The 17,044-nt window shown below is 41.7% G+C and overlaps 1 protein-coding gene across 1 annotated transcript in view; it reads left to right on the top strand.

Annotated features, from left to right (window-relative positions):
- The first annotated feature begins 220 nt into the window (after positions 1-220).
- LOC126088177 (retinol-binding protein pinta-like) overlaps positions 221-17,044 on the top strand; it is a 153,763-nt gene continuing 136,939 nt past the window's right edge. Inside the window, exon 1 of the mRNA XM_049906301.1 lies at positions 221-383. Coding sequence (XP_049762258.1) covers positions 221-383 — 163 coding nt within the window. The remainder of the gene's footprint in view (positions 384-17,044) is intronic.

The following is a 17,044-nucleotide window of genomic DNA, read 5'->3' as shown; positions in this document are numbered from 1 at the left end:
CCTTCCTTTCACGTGACATATACTTAGTTTTTTTTTAAATTACAACTAGACGAATGCCTTTTTGACTCGCTGTAAATTTTAGCGGTGCGTTATGAAATGGCTCATATAGAGACTTTTCATTGTGTGTACATGTATGAAGTTGCACTGACATACTTTCATGTCCTCAAGGTACTTCATTTCTTTTATCAGGGTGTGCATACTACGACACCATGGTAGTGCGATGTTGCAGGGCATGGGTGACAGCCACGAGTTTGTCCCGGCAACCGCCGAGCAGGTGGCGACCATCAGGAGTCAGCTGGGGACCGACGAGGAAGACATCCGGCAGGCCGTCGCGTCGCTACGCGCCTGGCTCACGATGCAGCCCCACCTGCCGGACCACATAGGTCAGTAGTAGTGATGGGGAGCTCGTGAATGAGTCGTTCAAATGAACGCTTCACTCCAGTGAAGTGTGAACTAACCACTCAATTTCAATGAACGGGTACTTCAAACTCTTCACAGATAACACACTCCACACTTTTTTCTAGTTCACTCACTCTCTTCCCCTTTCACTCATCCCATTACATCGGCGCTACGTCACTCATTCTCCCTTCACTTCAGTCCCCCCTCTACTGCCTGTAGACGAATCGCGCGGCGTTTGTGGGAAACGTTAGGTTTGCGATGGCTTGTGAAGATGAGGGGCGAGGGGAAGGCAGCGTCAGCTGCTTCCTGCAGTGCTGACACCATTACCCGTGACTATTTGTGAAGTTGTTATACTTCGCGTCTACCGGTATCCTACCGTTGGCAGCGCTTGCGGACAAATGAATATTACAGATACAAACGAAGAGGCTGGCTGTGTGAGCACGCACAACCAACATGAAAATAAAAGGTTTGTTAATAACACTGAAAGAGGGTTTTTACCTGAAATCGTACCAATGACTACAGGTGACAGTTTACGTTTTGAATCTGGAGGGTTATTATTCTCAACAAAAATAAAATCTACAGGAAAACTTCTGAATAATTACTTAACGTTGATATATAGAATTTGTGACAGTGGTAAAATACTCATTCTATTTTGGATTAAATTTTAAAAGAACATAAAATTGGACTGCATTTCGTTGATGCAGTTTTCAGTCCAAGAATACAAGAAATAATGTTTCACTTGGCAGATAAAGACTTTTTTGGGCTATTCACGAGAAAATGTCGAGCAAGATTAAATGTAATACCTTCTTTATATGTGTTTATCTTTCGTTTGTCCCATTCGACCATGCTCTATTTAAGTTAGCTCAGACGCTGTAAGGGCGTAAAACGTTGTGTGCACGTTACTGCATAGTTCGGCCATCTGTTGGTGAAATTATGAACTATTACGAAGCTTTACTGTACGAGTGAGGCGAAGCGATCGTAGCCGCGGCTGAGCGGCTAACTGAGCAACTTCGCCAGGCTTCCGTACTTCATAAATGAACTACTTCATTTGAACGCTTCACGGCAAAGAGTGAAATGAATGAAGTAGTTCACGGGAATGAACGAGTTCGACCCATCTCTAGTCAGTAGTATAGGGCTACAGGCCGTCTGGCAGCTGATGGGCTGGCAGCGCTAACGGTAGAGAATACTACAACTGCGTAGAGGGTAGGGTTGCCGTCCGTCCCGATGTATCGGAAACGTCACCATTGTGTACCTTCCAGTCCAGACATCCCGACTTGAACCAGTTTTGTCCCGATTTTGCAAAATACTGTTACGAGCGTGGCTCAAGTACTGAAGTAAAGCCATCTGTTAAGGGCATTACGTAAATGCAGCCTCAGTTAGTTTCGTTTTTATGTCAACAAGTTTATGTTGACAAGTTCGTCTCATAGATGGCGTTGCATGTTGCGTATCCTGTATCGACAATGCAGGCACCTTCTAGATCTAGCGCCATCATTCGAGAAAATACCAGACTTCTCTAGTAGTACGGGGCTGGCAGGAATCGCGCAGTTCCCATTCGATTAGCGATCTGATAAGGCAATACTTTCTAAATTTAACACGAACAACGAGTGTAAATTAGTAATGTCTGAAGCGTTTACTGTGGGTATATAGGGCGTGAATTGTATAGTGACGTGTACTTCGATGACTAAAGTGTTATTGTGGACTGTTTACCGTTTAATAAACTTATCTCAACATAGATTACGAAAATGCCTACGGATGAAATAGGAAAGTGCCACTTTTCGGATGATTACAAAAAAGAGTGGTCTTTTGTCAAGAAAGGACATATGGATCAGGAAGTTGTAATCTCGCCCCTCCCTTCTTCCATCTATTGGCTGCATTAAACAATGCCCAGTCCAACTTTGTTGTTGTTTTTTTGGGAGAGGAGACCAGACAGCGAGGTCATCGGTCTCGTCGGATCAGGGAAGGACGGTGAAGGAAGTCGGCCGTGCCCTTTTAAAGGAACCATCCCGGCATTTGCCTGGAGTGATTTAGGGAAATCACGGAAAACCTAAATCAGTATGGCCGGACGCGGGATTTAACCGTCGTCCTCCCGAATGCGAGTCCAGTGTGCTAACCACTCGGTCCAAGTAATTAAGAAGCAAAGCCTTTTATAAGAAGATTGCGAGGAGCGAAGATTACAATAAATTTCCAAATTTACTTAGGTTGTCATGCTGAGATGGCTCCAGTTCTTCTTATCTAGAGATCTGATTCTCGAAGCTGAAAATCTAACATCAGGTCCTTACGGCTGGTTTGAACTAAATAAGTTTGAAGATTGTTGTTCCAGAATTTTTTTATGTAAATATATTTTCCACTGACTTTGTCACAGTATTTTGATTTTTCACATTAAGGAAGCCGAAGTTACATTGTTCGCACATATTATTCAAAAATATCAGAGGCAAGTTTAGGACTCTCACACTCTGCGTAAATAACCATATTCCAAAGGGCTTACAACTTTTCTTAACAAATTAATTCCTACTAGTTTTCGTTCCGTTATTAATTTCGATTATTATTTCACAAATGAATCCAGAAATAAACATAGTTAACAGTGCAGGATTGTGTAATTAATAGTAGAAATTTTAAGTGTGCAAATAATCCGTAATATCAAATTTCTCTAAAAAAATAATTTGAACTGTGCATTCAGAACTAGTACTTACCGATTATAGCATCGAAATTAAAATATTTTCTAAGTAAATCCTTTTTATAAATTTTAGCTTGAAATATAACATACTGTGTATAAAATTATATGAAAGTTTTCAGAAAAGCAATTGAGATATTACTCACTGTCCAAAATTCGAAAAATAATACTGGTATCGACAACTACTGTTCAGGAAAAGCTAGAAGACGGTGTCCCGTTATAAAGTGCTGTCTGAGATTTGTAGCTGTTTCATTCTCAGTAACTCACGGAGGTAAGGCAGACGTGAGGCATCACATTTCTACGAAGAATCATACAGATAGGGACTGTGGAATCAATCTTATAGTGCCAGTTTAACTACAAGCTGACTTCCATAAAGTTTCATAAATACGTAAAAGAGAAAGACTTGCTGGAAAAGGTGAAATCTTACGAAAAATACGGTGTACCAGTTACTACTACTTGTGTTGTAAATAAAAAGTAATTATATTAAAAAACGTTTTACTTCATTTCTACACCCGCCATCTTTCAGTGTCCCAAGGAGGTCCCAACTAGATACGGCGACCCTTGTAGATGAAGACAAAGAATCAATTTCCCGTCTGACAGTTCAGTGCTACGTGCTGTGACTTACATACATTTTGTTTATCTGCGTTTTTTGCGTTACTTATATCAGCTACTTATTTCTGTATCCCTTGTAGTGATGTTACATTTTGTGGAATACAGGCGTTCCCCGGGCGTGTCTGTGCAGTGCATCACTTCTGATTCAAAAGGCACGCTTTTCAGTCAGCCTACGAAGTCTATGAGGAGCGTAATAAGGCTGACTTTTAATCTTCCAAAATTTTTATTGTTTTTTTCAAGCAACAGTATTGTCCCCTTCAAAGCAGTCCCTTTCGCCTGCTGTACACCGGTGGAGTCACTGTACACAGTCGTGGTAGCAGCGTTGAAAGACTTCAACTGGTAGCGCCATTAATACGTCGGTCACATTCTTTTGAATGTTCTCCAGAGTCCCAAAATGACATCTTTTTAAGACATTTTTCATTTTTGGGAAGAAAGCTTCAGGGACTCAGATCAGGTGAACAGGGTGGCTGTGGAACAACAGGAATGCCTCTGAAGATCTAAAATATCGTGATAGAAGTGGCTGTGTGACATGGGGCGTTGTCACGATGCAGCATCCACTTGTCTGCAACGTCCGGACTCGCCCGATTCACCCTTTCCCGAGCCTTGCAAGGACGTCTTTCTTAAACACTTTGTTGGCCGTTTGTTTTGGCGTAACAAATTATTTATGCATGATACCCATATTGTCAAAAAAGCAAATCAGCATTGTTTCGATCTCTGATTTGCTCGTTCGAGCTTTGCCGCTTTCTTCAGGGTCCTAATTAAAAATCCACTATTCATAACCTGTGGATCACACGACTGAAAATATTAGTGGTCATTGGCAATCCTCTCAAGAAGATCAACACACACGTTTCTCTGTTTGTTCTTCTGCTCAGTTGTGAGGTTTTTCGGCACCATTTTGGCACAAACCTTTAGCTTGTGCAAAACTTTGGTCAAAATCTGATGTACAGCCAAAGTGTTTAAGTTAAACAGGTCACCCAGCATCCTTATTGTTAAACATCGGCCTGATATCACAAGAGCACGCACACGTTCGACGTTTTCGAAGTTGAAGTTCTCCTCGTGCAAGGTTCAACGTGTCCTCGGCCTCTCAAAACTGATTTGTGCCAGTGAAAAACTTGTGCTCTTGATAAGGAATGGTCCCCATAGGCCTGTTTCAACTTTTCAAAGATCACCTTTGTGGATTTCTCAAGTGTAATCTGATGGCATAACGTTGTTCTAAATTCCGCTGTTCCTTTTTCGTAACGCACAACAAAAACACAGCTTCACTGATAGCGCTCTCAATAATCACGTGGTACCTGTATGGAGCTGAAACTCGGACTGAGGCTATTCAAAGGATAAGCGCACTGGTCTACACAAGTAGAACATCACAGTGTTGCTAGATCGCTCGCAGTCTTGTCAGACTTATTACTTTTCTCACACACGCCGTATAGGTGCTCCTTGTGACGTAGTGGGTAGAGAGAGTGGGGAGTGGTTTACTTGCTGTTCAGCTTGCTGACAGACTATAGCCAGCTGAGAAGAACGGCTGCTAGGGGAGTGGGGTATTGGTAAGACAGTCCTTCTACATCTACATCTACATCTACATCCATACTCCGCAAGCCACCTGACGGTGTGTGGCGGAGGGTACCTTCAGTACCTCTATCGGTTCTCCCTTCTATTCCAGTCTCGTATTGTTCGTGGAAAGAAGGATTGTCGGTATGCCTCTGTGTGGGCTCTAATCTCTCTGATTTTATCCTCATGGTCTCTTCGCGAGATATACGTAGGAGGGAGCAATATACTGCTTGACTCTTCGGTGAAGGTATGTTCTCGAAACTTTGACAAAAGCCCGTACCGAGCTACTGAGCGTCTCTCCTGCAGAGTCTTCCACTGGAGTTTATCTATCATCTCCGTAACGCTTTCGCGATTACTAAATAATCCTGTAACGAAGCGCGCTGCTCTCCGTTGGATCTTCTCTATGTCTTGTATCAACCCTATCTGGTACGGATCCCACACTGCTGAGCAGTATTCAAGCAGTGGGCGAACAAGCGTACTGTAACCTACTTCCTTTGTTTTCGGATTGCATTTCCTTAGGATTCTTCCAATGAATCTCAGTCTGGCATCTGCTTTACCGACAATCAATATTATATGATCATTCCATTTTAAATCACTCCTAATGCGTACTCCCAGATAATTTATGGTATTAACTGCTTCCAGTTGCTGACCTGCTATTTTGTAGCTAAATGATAAAGGATCTATCTTTCTGTGTATTCGCAGCACATTACACTTGTCTACATTGAGATTCAGTTGCCATTCCCTGCACCATGCGTCAATTCGCTGCAGATCCTCCTGCATTTCAGTACAATTTTCCATTGTTACAACCTCTCGATACACCACAGCATCATCTGCAAAAAGCCTCAGTGAACTTCCGATGTCATCCACCAGGTCATTTATGTATATTGTGAATAGCAACGGTCCTATGACACTCCCCTGCGGCACACCTGAAATTACTCTTACTTCGGAAGACTTCTCTCCATTGAGAATAACATGCTGCGTCCTGTTATCTAGGAACTCCTCAATCCAATCACACAATTGGTCTGATAGTCCATATGCTCTTACTTTGTTCAATAAACGACTGTGGGGAACTCCTTCAGCCCTGCGGCAGCCCATCTGCTGTGTTACTGACCAGGCTAGTAAACTTCATTCTCAGCCTTTTTGTGTTTCATTGTACTCAGTTTACTGACTCCCAAATACAAGGGTGGTTTGAAGAGCCCAATAAATTTCGATGAAAGAAACGAATATTTTCGTTGCGCCTTCGTGGTTGGTAAGCTTGATTATTCCAATGGTCGTATAATGAACTGCAACAATGTACAGCGTACAGTTCATTGATGACTGCAAGCTGAACTGGTCAGTGTGTCGACTGCGATCTAAAATGGAGAAAACCAAGTTTCGTGCTGTTATTAAACATTTCCATTGGAGGAGTTGGAGTGCCACGCAGATCAAAAAGGAATTGGCTGAAGATCACGCACATTTTTCACCATTACTTGAGACAAAGTTTGGATTAATGAATTTATACCTGGTCGGACAATCACCAAAGTTGAAGTGCGCTCCGGCCATCCAACTGAGGTCAGCACAAAGGAAACCATTCATAAAATCGATGCAAGATGGTCGAATAAAAAGCAGTGAGATTGCTGAGATTGTAGGCATCTCAAATAACCAAGTGCGTAATAACCCTGCAAGGAGAATTGGCTATGAAGAATATTTATGTGAGGTGGGGGTTTGATTCCTCACAGTCGACCAAAAGCACATCCGGCACAACATTTCAGCACAATGTATGACGGCGTTTAATCGCAGTCCACAAGACTTTTTGCGCCGGTTAGTGGCTTTTGATGAAACAAGGATCCATCGTTACACGCCTGTGCCAACGCAGCAAAGGCTGGTGAAAGAACTATGTAGAAAGGAAAGACCATTTTGTCAGCTGGTAAGGTGACGGCCACTGCTTTCTGAGATTCCCAAGGAATAATCCTCATACATCACTTGGAAGAAGGCAGAAGCATAACTGTGCCATCATATTATGCTTAATTTTGGGATCGTTTGAAACTGACTGAAAAAGGAACAAGATTGACATGCAAAAAATTTCACTAGAATAATGAATCATCTCAAACATCAGTGATAATAATAGACAAAGTCCACGAATTGGGCTTTGACTCGGGTCCTAATCCACCCTATTCACAAGACTTAGCCCTAAGTGAATTCTTCCTTTTCCCCAACTTGCAACTTTGGCTTGCTGGGACGAAATTTTTATCAAATGAGCAAGTTATAGTTGCAGTGAATGGGTATTTTTCAGAGTTTGACAGAACATATTTTCCCAATGGGATAAAAAAGCTGGAAGATCACTCGACCGACTGTACACCCCTCAAAGGAGGCTGTCGAGAAGTAAGGTGAGCTATTTACGAAACAAAAATTTTTTCTTGCTTTTTTACCAAGTTATCAAACCACCCTTGTACCTTTTATTTTTGACATACGGCACCAATGATAAAAAGTGAAAATTCTAAAGAAACGAGCTTTTATACTATAAACAAAGAATGATGGTGCTTTAAACGAATAAAACGAAATGCGCATGTTGACCAGAAAACGCCCTTCAGTAGTTGCATACAGTTGTATTCACCAAAAAGTTTGGTACCCAACATGAAAGTAACAGGGAATGAAGCTCCTACCACAGGAAGTAGTCGCTGTATTGAGGTAGCGTGCCTAATTGTAGCCACTATCTTGTCACAGGATAAATTAGGCTGCAACAAAAATAATCCAGGTAAAACAATGAGTAGCAGTTAAGAATAATTTATTATGAGAGGTGTTCCTGGGGGGGGGGGCTGGAGTGGGACGTCAGCACAACCCTGGGACAAAGATTTTCCCACCAAAATTCGATACATCCGCCAAAATTCGAAATTCCCGCCAATTGTGTCGGTTGGGGTGGGGGAGACTATAGAAGGGGGGGCAGGGGGCCATGACGTCATCGGAGGGTGGGGGTGGAGGTGGTCGGGGTGGGGATGGTTGGTGATTAATTGATACATTTAATTAATTTGCACATTACTTTGATATCAAAAATGTCCTGACGCCGCCACTACCCTACTACTGAAGAGTTAAATCAAATATTGTGAGTTCCTCTCGGATGCACAGAATTGTATGACACCGTGGTTGACGTAGAGAGGGAGACGTTCGCTAGCATGTTTGTGGCGAAGAGAACGTTAAAGTCGTTTCTTCAATTTCCTGAGGATAGCACTTCTGAGTTGATCGTTACACGATGAAGGAGGACAGCAAAGAGAACAATACCTTCAGAGTTCCAGACGATCGTCGCCATAACTTTACTGGCTGAGGATATGCCTTTGAGCTTTCTCTTCGGAGGAGAAGTGGAGTGGCGCTAGTCGATGGATTGCTGATTTGTTTTCGATTCGAAGTGGTGAACCCAGATTTCATCGCTTGTGACGATGTTCGACATCATCACAGCAATACACACACTACCTGACACCAGGACGCCTCTAACTAACTATCGGTCGTTTCATGAGGAATGTGCGAAAGTTGCGATACTTCCACCATCACACATGGACTCGGCAGACTGCTAACAATTGACTCGTACAGGTAAGAAATGAGGCATGCAGGGCCTTCAGCTACCAAATTTCAACTACTTTTCAATATCAGCCAGCTACCCAGTTTCAGGTATGTTTCAAGATCGCCATCAAAAGAAATGACTTCTGTTGTGTGCTGTATCACGGGATACGACAGGAGGCTTTGTTTATCTAAACAGACGCTCATCAGCCCCTACCGCCCTGACAGACACCTTTGCATAGGATTGGGCACTACTAGTATAAGCAAACACATCAACACTTCGAATGTGTGCACCAGCACTGGGGACTGCCTCCAGCCAGGGGAGGTGCGCGATGTGATAGGGCATACTAGGGGGACCCTTATATGAAGTATTCAGTACCATATTTTTATGTATTAAATGGCTCTGAGCACTATGCGACTTAATTTCTGAGGTCATCAGTCGCCTAGAACTTAGAACTAATTAAACCTAACTAACCTAAGGACATCACACACATCCATGCCCGAGGCAGGATTCGAACCTGCGACCGTAGCGGTCGCTCGGTTCCAGACTGTAGCGGCTAGAACCGCACGGCCACTCCAGCCGGCTTTACGTATTATATGATAAACATTCCACATTATAGCAAATGCTAAAATACAATTTTTGGTGCTCTGTGTTGGTGCAGGCAGCATTGTACACAACATACGTATAATGTGACACCCCCATTAAGTCATCTATAGTTCATTTAAATACAGTTAACAGGAATCTTCAATTAGTGCGAAAGTATCCCACTGTAATCATCAATTTTACGAAATTTGCAGAAAAACGAATTGTTTTATTTGTGTAACTATCAGCCAGCAATCATGTTGGAATGACAATGGTAAAATCAGTTTAATCATTAAACGGAAAATTACTTCATAAAACGTGAAAATTAATGTTTTGGGTAGATTTCTGGCTAACTAATGCGCTGAAAGTTATGTTCACTCTCAAGAGATTATACAGGGTGATTCAAAAAGAATACCACAACTTTAGGAATTTAAAACTCTGCAACGACAAAAGGCACAGCTAAGCACTATCTGTCGGCGAATTAAGGGAGCTATAAAGTTTCATTTAGTTGTACATTTGTTTGCTTGAGGCGCTGTTGACTAGGCGTCAGCGTCAGTTGATGCTAAGATGGCAACCGCGCAACAGAAAGCTTTTTGTGTTATTGAGTACGGCAGAAGTGAATCGACGACAGTTGTTCAGCGTGCATTTCGAACGAAGTATGGTGTTAAACCTCCCGATAGGTGGTGTATTAAACGTTGGTATAAACAGTTTACAGAGAATGGGTGTTTGTGCAAAGGGAAAAGTTCTGGACGGCCGAGAACGAGTGATGAAAATGTAGCACGCATCCAGCAAGCATTTGTTCGCAGCGCAGGAAAATCGACTCGCAAAGCTAGCAGAGAGCTGCAAATTCCACAATCAACTGTATGGAGAGTCCTACGAAAAAGGTTAGTTATGAAACCTTATCGTCTGAAATTGGTTCAAGCACTGCCAGGCAGACCGTGACAGAGCACTTCATCACTGGCCTCCAAGAAGCCCTGATCTTACCCCCTGCGATTTTTTCTTATGGGGGTATGTTAAGGATATGGTGTTTCGGCCACCTCTCCCAGCCACCATTGATGATTTGAAACGAGAAATAACAGCAGCTATCCAAATTGTTACGCCTGATGTGCTACAGAGAGTGTGGAACGAATTGGAGTATCGGGTTGATATTGCTCGAGTGTCTGGAGGGGGCCATATTGAACATCTCTGAACTTGTTTTTGAGTGAAAAAAAACCTTTTTAAATACTCTTTGTAATGATGTATAACAGAAGGTTATATTATGTTTCTTTCATTAAATACACATTTTTAAAGTTGTGGTATTCTTTTTGAATCACCCTGTATTTCTATAAAAAAATCAAATCATATTCATTTTAGTTAATTCTGTAATTAAGAGTTCTAGAACATTCTGACATTAACACACTATTATGTCGATCATTTGATCAAACGTGCTAGCAACTGGCTCCGCGCATATGGTACTTGTGGTATTTTATTTGGCGGCGAGGAACCCAGGCAAACACGTTTGAGTACCCCCAGTGGTGGACGAGTGTGTCAGCACGAGTAACAGAGACGTCCAATTAAGCACCGAACTGTTTCATTGGGAACCGACGATTACCTCGTATGAGAGCGTGTGCACGTTACAACATTGCGGGAGTCACAGCTGTGTGCGACCGCCTGGCACGCTGGAGATCGGACAGATTTGGGCGACCTTGTTGCAGTAATGACATACGCCTCGCTCAGTGACTCACCGTGCTTTTGTTCACTGCCTGATGTCTATAGAGATTCTTCAAGCGCCTACGAATATCTAGTATGCTCTGGTTTCCCGCCAAAATAAACTCAATACAACGCTCTGCTTGGACTGCACCTCCTACACAGAGGCCATTTTGAAGGCTATGTAGCAATACTTATTGAAAGCCCCTCGAAAAAGCTTAATACAAATTTCAGGTTTAGTGTGATGGCAATTACAAAGTGTGGCGCTGATTTTAAGGTCTGAAAACTTGTCTAAACGTAACTCAGTGAATGATGACTGTCTAATCAAGTCGTAGTCCCATTCTAGCTCTGCTGTCGGTAACAGTATCTGAGTCTTGGCTCTGTTCATAGCTACACACAGCCACACTCGGCAGCTACTGCGACACTGATACTGCGTGCAACTGCTTGCGTCCAGTGGCACCTGGCCGAGCGGAGCTGTGCGTCTGCTTTTATCCGTGATCAGTGGACGAATGTTCACTCAGTCCTTGTGAGGCCAGTTGAGGAGGTATATAACGGAAAAGTAGCGGCTCCGGTCACGAAAACTAACAGCGGCTAGGAGACTGGAGTGCTGATCACGTGCCACTCCATATTCGTATCGAGTGATGCCTATCGGTTGAGGATGACACGGCTGTCGGTCGATACCTCTGGGCATTGGGCGGCCTGTTCGGAAGGATTTTGGAGTTTACCCGCCTTACCTGCCATTAGTTTTATGCAGTCGTTCCACATTAAATCGCCCCATACGCGTGCTCCTAGATATTTTATGGATGTGACTGCTTCCAGTGACTGTTCTGCATTCGTGTGATCATACAGTAATGGATCTTTCTGTCTACTTAGCCGCAATAGTTACATTTGTTTATGATGAAGATGAACTGCTTAACAGGCCTCCCCATTCTATTGGCTTCAATTATCTTACAGCCAACAAACATTATGCAAAGATGGGCGTTTAAGGACAATGCGACTGTTTGCGTGACAATAGACAGTGAGCAAGTGGCTGTTAAAAACAACCAAAGTTAAACTTTGGTCTCGTTGACATCGACTTCTTCTTTGGCAGGCTGTCTAGCTCGATTATCTCACTTTCTACGAAAAGGATGTGTTGTTGTTTTCATATATATATATATATATATATATATATATATATATATATATATATATATATATATACTGTGAAATGTAATAAAGAAACAGGGACTCTGTTTTCACCTAAACTTTTTGCTGTATGTCGATTCTTTCACTTCGTAACATCAGAACACTTTGCATAATTCTAAGAAAATATTTACAAAAACCAACATTCTATACAGCTCGTCATGACTGCTTGCCTCTCATTCCATACGTGATATCACAGTTCAGATATATATATTTCGTGTATACTATCGATATGATCGAAATTATTTGTAAAAAAGGTACGAATATATCTAAAATTTCGTAAGAGCAATGATTATAGGAAAATATAAGGTTATATTAATGATGTATCAAAATGTTGAGTACATTGCCATTTAATGTAACGTAATCTACAATACTTAACGAAGAACGAGTCTAACATTCTGCGTGGTGTCTTTTTGTTCTAAGTCGTGTCTCCCTACCTCTTTCGCGCAACGGCGCTCTGAGCGTGTTTTTTTTTTAGGGAATTGACTAGTTTGAACCTGGGACCTGTTGCTGGTAAGGAGACGCCAGACCACACATGACATGTAGAGTTCAGAAGAGTTCAGTGAGACTAGCGATGATATAACCAAATACTTAATGATTTCAGCGTCAGCTCCACTGCACTCCCTGTAAAAGAATCTTAATACTAACTAAATTTAGTGAAAGGGTTTCAAGGCTTTCCTATTTTTAGTTATCTGCTAAAATAACGTCGAAAAAGCAGTTAAGTTTACCATTGGAAATTTTATTCTACTACAAAACATTGTTTATAAATTGCACTATTGGTAAAAGGAAATGTTTTAATACAGGATGATAAAAACCAACTGCGTTCAACAAAAATGTGAACGAATATTCCCTGAATGGGTTTCCAAGTTCTACAATGGATCGAAGGATGACCTATGCCATATTACATCTATAATCTAGGTTTAAATTAAGTTTCACAAAAGAGAAAACTATCAAAATGGTCTACAGTGACCCTCAATTATCTTTAATTACTTATATAACTTGTCGTAAATTACAGTGGCTAATGTGGCTCCTCAATAATTATATAACAGAAAGATCATCGCGTTTCAGATTTTAACTTATGTAGCAAATGTGAATAACATGAGCTTTAATTGACGATTGACACTAGTATTACGTAAAAAGGGGATGTAACACATGAGACTTCTGCAGTTCTGAGTGAAGCCTTATGCGCTCAAAAATGCAGCATCGCATGCGTTCATTACCTTGTCGGTGTTCGTCAGGGTGCGGCAGCCGGCGCAGCTCCATCCAGCTCGCCGACTCCGAAGCAACTCCTTTCTAACTTCTCCTTACTACAAGTTACCGAAGTTAGTTAAAAAAAACTATCTGGCTGTGTTTTCATCTGACCAATCAAGGTCTCAATGTTAACCTTAAGCTCTGCCTACAAAAATTCTGTCTATACAATGAGAAACGTTATACTTTTCGTGGTGGGGCAATGTTTTTAAAGTTTGAAACGTAACAGAGACGCCAAAAAGTCTCCAGCTAAAACTTGCAGCTGGTGTGGCACTTTTAGTGTTATCGTAAGATCTATACTGTTCTTCTGGAGGGCTCTAGCTTTTAACATGGGCTGGGCGGTGGTTCTAGCGGTTACTTTTCGTGGTGGGGCTATGTTTTTTAGGTTTGCAACGTAACAGAGACGCGAAAAAGTCTCACGGTAAAACTTGCGGCTGGTGTGGCCCTTTTAGTGTTATCGTAATATCTATACTGTTCTTCTAGAGGGCTCTAGCTTTTAACATGGTGGTCCTGGTGGTTAGCTGGCAACGTGGGTGTCCGTCCCTTATCGTAGGGCCTTCTAGCTTATCACGGTTGTGCTCTCGGCTTCTGTTCTCCTTTCTCCCCTCGGAACTGCGTCTGTCTCACGGTGGGAAGGTATGACATGCATTTAGGCATTCTTGTGTTAGTCTGTGGTATTCCATTTGCTCACTCGTTACTCGTATTATTTTGGTTAATTTAATGTCACGATTTATTCGGAGCTATGTGACATACTACTGGATTTGCTTATCATGTCAGGGTTTTCATGGAGGGTGTTGGATTTGTCTGACACCTTACACGAATTATGCTGAACGGTTCCATTACAAGTGCTAGACCCTGCAGGAAGCACCATTCCTTTGCAGGTCTTCCTGCATGTGGCTACAATTTTACAAGTTCTGTGTAACACAGCATCATCCGCAAAAAGCCTCATGGACATTCCGATGTTTCCACTACTCATATACATATAAGAATGATATACCCTTTCTGTTTGCTAGAAACTCTTGAGTCCGATGAACACAGCCGGTCTGACATTCCGTAAGTTCGTAATCGGTTCATTAGGCGGCAGTGCGGAACTGTATCGAACGCCTTTCGGAAGTCAAGGAACACGGCATCAGCGTGAACACCGGTATCTACTGCTAACTTGGTCTCGTGGGCGAACAGTACCAGCTGGGTTTAGAGCTGTAAAACCGCCGTGGGCTACCGTAGACTGTCGTAAGTAGAAATCGGATTATATGCATCATAAAAATCTTAAAATATGCATGGAAATATGCTTGAAAAATGCTTAAAATGCATGAAAAGTGTCGAATATGCACGACCAAATAATAAAAAAACATGGTAGTTAATGTGTGCATTATACCTCAAAGTCGTACCTCTGCATATCAGTTATGAGGAAGAGGGCCGGCCACGCTAAAAATCGACACATTTAGAACGCTGTTATCATTTTCTGAATACTTTCTCTTAGAGGTTAGGAAGGGGGCCTTTCTGAGCTTATTTATTAAAAATTTGCAAAATGGGGACGCATACCGTGTTTCAAGAATTGGTCCTTCTTTGCTGTTGTAAGAAACGGATGCGATGCGAGTAAAATGTAAATGTCGTGTGACTAGGGCCTCCCGTCGGGTAGACCGCCCGCCAGGTGCAAGTCTGCGACGCCACTTCAGCGACTTGTGCGCGTCGATTGGGATGAAATGATGATGATTAGGACAACACAACACCCATCCCTGAGCGGAGAAAATTTCCGGCCCAGCTGGGAATCGATCCCGGACTCTTTGGACTGACATTCTGTCGCGCTGACCACTTTTTTTTCCTTTATTAAAACAACAATATATGTACATAAGCACAAAAACAAAATAATGAAGTGCTGGAACTGTTTCAACACGAATTGTATCCTACAATAGACTGAAGAACACACTTCAATATAGTGCCATTTGTAAGCTTACAAAATAGAACAAAAATAGCCTCTTCAGTCCAGACAGAGACGTAGAACCAAAACGCAAACATATATATAATTGACTGTTTTAACTAGAATGGCAGTTCTGTCATTTGATTCATAACCGTCCAAACTCGAAGTCATTTGGAGCATACAAACGGATAACAAGACATGTAAAGGAAACATAAATTAATTAAAACGTCATAATGAAGTTAATAACACCATTGAGAAGTCGGGAGCAGTCCCTTTTTCTTCTTTGTTCGCTGCATCTGCTCGGGGCGGACGTCGTAAGACATCCGTTAAAGTTCGTTGTTGATCGAGTAACTCACTTTTTTTATTACAGAGGGCAGCTAATCCTCTGACCGAACACGCTGAGCTACCGTGCCGGCATTCGAGATATATCGCACGCAGATGGGCACGCTCAGCAATTACGTAATATGTTATTTGAAAAACAACATACAATCATGAATTTATTTGAACAGCATCATCATTTAATTAATACTATTTGGCCAAAGCATCATTTACAATTTACTTTGCATTTTTCTGCTATTGTAAACATAAACGACCAAGTATTGTTCCAAATGTTCGGTAGTAAGATAGTGTCTTCGGTCACACAAAAAATTTTTATTAGCAGAAAAGGACTGTTCTGCATCAACTGAGGTAACTGGGCAGTATTTGAACTTGGGTTCTATGTTGGCACTTATTGTTTCTGGTAAACGTTCACCATTAACAAAACTATCAATTTGGTCAAGCGTTAAAAGCATGGGTTATTTTTTCAAATGTTTCAAACTTACCTTTAACTTTTCTTGGAAAAACCTCTGGCAATGAGGAGTTCGGTAGAATAATTTTATTCATTAACTGAATAGATTTATTCAACGCCGAACCTTGAGTTTCAAGCTTTTTAATACTTTCAGGTATATGAGAAACATGAGTGCTAATCACAACAATGTCTTTTTTAATATCGGAATCATTAAAGGCTTCCTTGCACTGCAAAGCCTCTGCACTATCCAAGTCGTTTACTACTTGTCTAATGGCCTCGAAATGTTCATTGTAAAACAACACAGCTTCGACCCACGTACCCCAACGAGCTACCACTGATTCGGGAGGTAAAGGCACATTTGGTAGTTTTTCTTTGTAGGTCTTGATGCTACCAGGCTCCTTTTGATACACTTTCTTTGTTGATGAAATCAGTTTACTTACGTTCACACACGTGGACCGTACTTGTTCAGCAAGGCGATGTCTTCCATGAGCAAAGCACGTCACATGAGTCAAATTGGGATAATATATTCGGAGGGCTTCTCCTGCTTTGATCATATAGGTAGCAGCATCTGAAATAAACACAAACCCCCTTTCATCTGCAGAGGATTCTGGAAATATTTTTCTAATACCCTCATCCAAATCGTAGAATGATTTACTCTTTCAAGTTCTTTGCAGGCGGCTGAATAGGAAGAAAAGAAGTCTCTTCTTTTAAAGCACTAACAATTAAATTTGCAATGTAATGGGCAAAAGTGTCTGTAGTTTCGTCAACTGTAATCCAGATAATGCTGTCCTTGAGTTCATTGCGTATTTCTTCTAGAACATTTACGTAGATTGTCAGTATGTAATTTTTACGCAATTTTGATCATATGGTATATTTTGATTTAAG

Source organism: Schistocerca cancellata, chromosome 6, assembly GCF_023864275.1.
Source record: "Schistocerca cancellata isolate TAMUIC-IGC-003103 chromosome 6, iqSchCanc2.1, whole genome shotgun sequence".
In the NCBI taxonomy this organism is placed as follows: Eukaryota; Metazoa; Arthropoda; class Insecta; order Orthoptera; family Acrididae; genus Schistocerca; species Schistocerca cancellata.
This window is presented reverse-complemented; position numbering and strand designations above follow the sequence as displayed.